The sequence below is a fragment of the Sinocyclocheilus rhinocerous genome, unplaced genomic scaffold (assembly GCF_001515625.1).
Source record: "Sinocyclocheilus rhinocerous isolate Xijiao unplaced genomic scaffold, SAMN03320098_v1.1 scaffold2570, whole genome shotgun sequence".
In the NCBI taxonomy this organism is placed as follows: Eukaryota; Metazoa; Chordata; class Actinopteri; order Cypriniformes; family Cyprinidae; genus Sinocyclocheilus; species Sinocyclocheilus rhinocerous.
The window spans coordinates 175,121-182,110 of NW_015629500.1; the positions used below are offsets into that span (position 1 = coordinate 175,121).

At 37.2% G+C, this 6,990-nt stretch overlaps 1 protein-coding gene across 1 annotated transcript in view; it reads right to left on the bottom strand.

The window, feature by feature from the left end:
- Nucleotides 1–6,990, bottom strand: part of LOC107738932 (serine/threonine-protein kinase mTOR-like) — a 164,073-nt gene that overhangs the window by 144,532 nt on the left and 12,551 nt on the right. Inside the window, exons 10-12 of the mRNA XM_016550858.1 lie at nt 4,705–4,833; nt 4,101–4,345; nt 674–889 (exon numbers count right to left, since the gene is read on the bottom strand). Coding sequence (XP_016406344.1) covers nt 674–889; nt 4,101–4,345; nt 4,705–4,833 — 590 coding nt within the window. The remainder of the gene's footprint in view (nt 1–673; nt 890–4,100; nt 4,346–4,704; nt 4,834–6,990) is intronic.

Genomic DNA, 6,990 nt, shown 5'->3' on the forward strand with positions numbered 1-6,990 from the left:
CATCATCTGAAATCTGAATAAATAAGCTTTCCATTGATCTATTTGAAAATATGGAATCTGAGGGTGCAAAAAAAATCTAAATATTGAGAAAATCATCTTTAAAGTTGTCCAAATGAAGTTCTTAGCGATGCATATTACTAATCAAAAATTAAGTTTTAATATATTTACAGTAGGAAATTTACAAAATATCTTCATGGAACATGATCTTTACTTAATATCCTAATGATTTTTGGCATAAAAGAAAAATCTATCATTTTGACCCATACAATGTATTTTTGGCTATTGCTACAAATATACCCCAGCGAATTAAGACAGGGTCACATATAGATGTAGCAATTTGTCGTGAACTTGTACAATCATTACAAAGAAGTAGGGGTGGGTGATATTGAATTATGATCCACAATCTGAATCACTATTATTTTTCATGATGGTTTTTATGACTATTTTGCAAGTTACTGAGCAGTAAAAACTAGTATAACTAGTTAAATTAGACCTACAACTAATTTATGTAAAACGGTTCTCAATGTTTGTTGAGTTTATTCAAGGGTATAGACATATTTGCAACCCTTCATTTAATTTAATTAATTTATGGACCAATTGTACGAGCATAAACTTACAGAAATGTATACATAATCTATAAGCTACCATGGATTTAAGCAGCGGTGTCTCTCACCTGGGTCAGTGATGCCAACCACCAGTAACTTGCTGAGAACGTCAGCCACCACCTGCACAGCGGTCTGACTGACCACGTGACCGTGGCCGCTGATCAGGTGGATGGAGGGGGTGAGCAGACGCGAGCAGGTACGCGCTGCCTCCATGCGGATCTCCTTGTGCTCACTGTTCAGGAAGTGGTCAGCACAGTGGCGAACAAACTGAGTCAACGAATGACCTAAAAATGAACCAAACAGTAATGAAAAATATTAATTTGCCAGTGATATTTTTGCTGAGATCGCCACTGGCGACTATATAAATTAACACGTTATGTTTAAAAAATGTGCATCTAATGCCTTTTTTCCTGATTGTTTTGCAATCACATATTTTGTTGTGTTGACATAATAAACTATGACAATGCGCATCATAGTTTTAGTGGAAAAACAGTTAGTTGTGGCAGCAACTGAGATCAAAATTGACAGTGACCTGCAAAGTAAAAGAGCAGAAAAGCAGTGTCTATTTTGTGCACAACTTGAACAGACTACAACAGTTTACTTGAACAGTAAAGCTGTCAGCTGTGTGGACATTAACAATATCGTTAACAATTCTCGTTTATAACCGATACGAATATGGCTTGTTGTTATCCAGATCTTTAGCCTATATGCTGTGTTCTGTTAATGTGTGAACTTCATATTATTTGTAGCGTACTTGCCGTCCAATAATCACAGTAAGCTTGTTCTATTACCTAAGTACCAGCTTTAAAATTCTGCCAAATTCATAACAAAATTCAAACAATAAATGCCGTTTGGCACTCTTTAATGTGGCATGAGTGATCGCTTTAGTGCCTCAGTTCAAGCAGCACATCATATCTTTCTCTTTACAACTATAGTACGAAATAAACATGAATGGACATAAGATAGCCTATAATACAACTTACTGAAATGTCTCATGTAATCGCTTATTCAGTGTTTCAAACTGTGGAAAATGTGTAAAGCTTGTAAGCAATGCCACGTAACAATACATTTACCTCAGAATAACCATTCGGTGTCCATAAGCTCACCAGTCAGCTAGAAAAAATAACTAGAGGAGCTTATTGCTAAATATATGCACTATATTGCATATTAATATCTTTACTTAACCTGTTGTCTACATTATAAGAAAGAATGCAAGGAGCTAAAGGTTAATTTTAACACCTATAAATTGCATGTTAACCTACTAATGAAGATTGGAAGAGTGGATGTGTGCAGGACATATGACAGCATTTATAGGATGCATTGAGGAGGAGCCCACTTAATGGCCAAGTGATGCTGACATAGTTATGGTCCATGATATTGGCACAGATTCTGTGTAATAAACAATTCTTTGTGACTAAATATAGCTCTCCAGTTGGAAAATACATTTTGTTCCCACTTTAAGTGAACCCGAGTTCCCAGGACATATACAAGAAGGATTAAAAAAATAATTTGGCGCCTATTTTTGTTTCTTATAGGAGCCAATGATTTTTTTTTTTGTCTGGAGCCCTGTAAGGTGTTCTGGGTAGAGCTGCGTGATGCATTAAATATTAGCAATATTACTGCAATAACTTAGGGAAATGCATGATAATGTTAAGTTTAGCTTAAAAAGACAGCAAGCCAATTTCACTCCCCTTTTCATCTCTTGTATATAACAGCTGTCAAACGACTTTGTGGGTATTCGTGTGAGCGCTCTATGACGAGCATCAAAGGCTTTTATTTACAACTTGCTTTTACAGCGTTGAGCATGATAACCGATCGCTAACATGAGTGTTAAGCATGAGGATGCAATGTCAGATCAGACGCATTTAGGTTAGTCAGAATACACTCAATACTGCTTAAAACGTACGTACGTGAATCCTTTCATTATAGCCAAAAAAGTGTAAACATGATAGAAAAAAATATAGCGCTTTGTCAGTGAGCTCGCGCTGAAGTGATTGGCAGCTTCAGTGATTATAAAGGGAGTGCTCTTTGCTCGCTCTTTGTTCTCTATGTTCACAAATTGGATAAAAGTTTTATTTTTCATGCTTTTTCATATATTTTTTTTATTGGTACCAATAGTTAATATGATTTCAAACTGATATGTTAAGTAAATATCATTTTGTGTTCATTAGTAAAAAGCAGTAAGTGGTCACTATTTCTAGATTAATATTTTTGTAGTAATTTCTGTGTTGAACTGTTTGTATGTACTTTATAGAAATAGCTATTCTATCCAGATTTATCATATCACCATTTTAATTTTTTGAGAGCTAATGCAAAAACATTGAGCAATATATTAGATATTGTCCAAATTTGGGAAAAGTATTGAGATATAATTTATTAGCAATACTGCCCAGCACTAGATCTGGGTGGTCGTTCACTTGCTCAAATCAAAAGAGCCCACCCTCAAGTCTATAAATGTCTTAGGTCCCTCTTCTTGTGCAATTCTTTGGGATTTTTCACTGGTTTAATCTCCTCAGTAAGCAACATATATTTTAGGCATCATTACTATCAGTAGTAGGGACAGGTCAGGATGGTCAACTAGTCGTCTACAAACCAGATAGTCAATTGGTGAGGTTGACTAGTTAATCTAGATCCGTGTCTGGTGGACACAACAATAATTATACAGGGCTTCCTTGACATAACCAGACAATTCACAGACTAGCCCATTATGAAACTGTGGCAGAATATGTTTGGTTTATGTTTTATGTTTGGTTAACACACAGTTTGGTTATTTAAGAGAGTGATAATCACATTTGTAACCAGTGAATTTTCAGGACTCACAACCACATTTCCGGCAAACCCCTGCTGTATGAAAGGAACTGCAATTGTCTAATTGTCTTTCACATATACATAGCGAGTCACTCCCTGCTGCAAGTGTGGGGTTTCAATGCAGATGTTATGGACATCACAACCATATATTTTAGTCACTGTCACTATGAATACAGGTGATACTCGTAGATTAATAGAATTACGTGACATTAATAGAATACGTGATAGTCAGATTACTAGAAACTTCCAGGCTGGTGTGTTCAGGACCGGGTTGGAACAAAATTATGCAGGACATTGGCCCAGCAAAAAAGGACTGGACAGCCCTGCCCTGGACCAACAGCAGCCATTTAAGAAACTATTAATGAAAGTACCTAATTAATAGTAGCGCTTTGCAAACAAATTTTTCAAAAACTGGTAGAATTAATTCATGATTAAGTTGACAGTTAAATTTAATTTCAACCATCATCATCTAAAGCAGGGGTGTCAAACTCAATTCCTGGAGGGCCAGAGCCCTGCAGAGTTTAGATTCAACCCTAATTAAACACACCTGATCCAACCAATCAAGTCCTTCAGGTTTATTTGAAGACTACATGGTTTCTGTGTTGGAGCAGGGTTGGAACAAAACTCTGCAGGGCTCCGGCCCTCCAGGAATTGAGTTTGACACCCCTGCTCTAAAGTGTCTTGTACCTTCAAATTCAAAGCTGCCTAGAGTGCGCAGTGCCAGGGTGATGCTGCCCACGTCACTAGCCTCAGGGATATTGGTCAGGCTGGGTGACGCCAGCTGGTACGCCAGGCCCTTGGGCATACCGGGGTGACGCAGAGGCTTGTGCATGAGCACAAGAGAAAGCATTTTTAGCAGCCCATCCTGAATGTCCTTCTTCAGCAGTGGGATCTGCCTGCTCAGGTCGTACAGCACTGCGGTCAGAGCAGGACTGGGAAGAAGAGAGGCAGGCAATTAAGACTCTTCTGGCATGTACAATGCTAATAATAGGTTTTTGCACAATCAACAGCATTCATGATGTTAAAAACCTTTTGTTCTAAAGGCTTATGCTTAAATGTTTCAAACTAGTTTTGAAGACAAATATATATTGTGCCTACATATCTGTTTTTATTATGCTTCATGTCTATTAATTGTCTTAGTCATATCTGTAACATTGTAGTAGTAGTAGTGAAACTAGTAGTGAATAATATGTTTCTATCAATGAGTTTGCATCTAAAAAAAAACTATTGCCTTGTAAAGGACAAACTGAGAATAAAGCACTAGCCCCAAGCAGTTTGACTTGTACTGTACCTGAGACCAACAGCTAACATGGGCTCGAGAAGTTCTTTGACATCCTGTTGTATGCTAGGCCCCATAGCTCTGGACAGCATACTGATACAAGTGAATACAGTAGCATCCACCTGCATGGTCTTCTGCCTCCTAAAAGATTACAAAACATGGGAAAGAGGGCAAAAAGGAGTTTTGGAGGAAAAAGGAGGAAAAAGGAAAAAGGAAAAAGGAGAAAATCAAATACATAACATTCTTTAGATTTCATGTTTAGTGAATCAGGAGCAACATTAGTACACTTGGATAGTTTTAAAATCTGACTGGATAAGCCACGTTTAAAGTCATGACACATATAAGCTAAATTTGATATTGATCTTTGTAGGCCTGTCGCAATAATCAATATATCGACTTATCGCGCAATATATGTACATGACCTCAATAATTTTTGGTGACGCAATATATCGCCCATTATATTTACTTAAAAATTTATGTCACCGTGTTTTTTTACATTCCACTTGCACCAGTGTCTTTTGCAGCTTCTCGTACATAACGTGGTGTAGTCATGAGGTGCTAGTTCACATTTAAAAAATGCTTCTACAAACAAAGTTCCATCTGCAGATATGGTCTTGTTTAGGGATCTGTGCCTTTGTGCATACGGACATCTGACTGCTAAGTAGTGATTGTGTTTTTCAGCAATAGTGTGCACCCTTAATTTACAGAGAAAAGAAGGTCAGGGAAAAATCTGTAGATGGAAAAATCTCCATACAAGTTCTTTGTGCATTTTTCTTTTTTTCTACTTAGCACTTTTTTGTTAGAAAATGTTTATTTACTATTAATTCAGGTTTTTTAAGTTATCTAATATTTTGATACTTAATTTCCATGATCAAAATATAAAAAATTAAAAGTTTGTTGTCATTTGAACGTGTGTAGGCCTTCTTGCGTTATTATGCTGTTACATTATGATTATATATTCAGTGGCATAAAATGGTCTTTAAAATGACAATAATATCGCTTATCGCAATTACTTCTGGGGCAATATATCGCACAACAAAAAGTTGTTATCGTGACAGGCCTACATAATGCACATGTAATTTCACCTCTTGTTGAATAAAATCTATTCCTTGACAAGAGAGGCTTTGTTTGTCTCATAGAGCAGAGCTGTTTTAGCCACCCTCCATTGTTTATCCAATCCCTGCTGCCCTCATCATGAATTAAGATTCTGATTGGTGCAGTCTGACAGTGTCTGTTCTTCTCACTGGTGGTTTGTGGTGCTGTGTGAGTTGGAATGTGTGTGTTCACTTCCTGCTTCTTCGGCCAATCAGAGCTGCTGAATCTCATCGCATTTCATTGGGATTCAGATCAGATCATGAGTGTGTGAGAGAGGTAGAGACAAATTTGTGTGTGTGTGTGTGTTGTCTCTCCCTTTCCGGCTGTAATTGAGTTTTGTGGGCCTGTAGTTAAAAGTAGTTTCATATCTTGCACGTTCAGCATATTCTCATATTACTGTGCTTGTTTACAGAAAGACCGTTTAAACAGCAGTTTTATACGGACTGTCTCTACAAATGCAAAGATTTAGCTAAATTTTAAGTTTTAGCATTTTTTGTGTCAATGCTTATGCGTACTGGATAACAGTGTGCAGTGTGCTGCTGACCGCCGTAAGCTTGAGAGTAGAAATGAATGCATTTGACGTTGCATTGTTGTGGGTGACGTTGTTCATTGTAGGTTCTACAGTACGGAGAGCGCAGCATTATCTGTTTTAAAAAGCTTTTGTTCAGAGCTTCATTGGCGGTTGTCTGTCAACTGATCGTAGATGTTGTTTGGTGAGTTCTGTTTGGTTGTGCTTTAAATGTTTAGGGAATAAATTAGTTTAACCGATGCTTGAACTTCTGTCTGGTTTATGTTATTTGAAGATCTGTTTGGTTGTAGTTTAACTTGATTAGAAAATATTAAGATGTGTTCAACAGAAGTTTAACAGCTGTATTGGTACTATATGTAATAACGACTGATTATATCAGCTAATCAGGCATTATTTGACCATTTTAAAGGGGTCATATGATGTGATTTCAATTTTTCCTTTCTCTTTGGAGTGTTACAAGCTCTTGGTGCATAAAGAAGATCTGTAAAGTTGCAAAGACTAAAGTCTCAAATCCAAAGAGATATTCTTTATAAAAGTTAAGACTTGTCCACGCCCTCCTAAAACGCCTCGTTTAAACACACCCCCACATGTCTACATCACTGTGTGGGAAGATTTGCATAACACCGCCCAAATGTGCACGCAAAGAAAGAAAGCGTGGTTTCAGGAACAGCAGT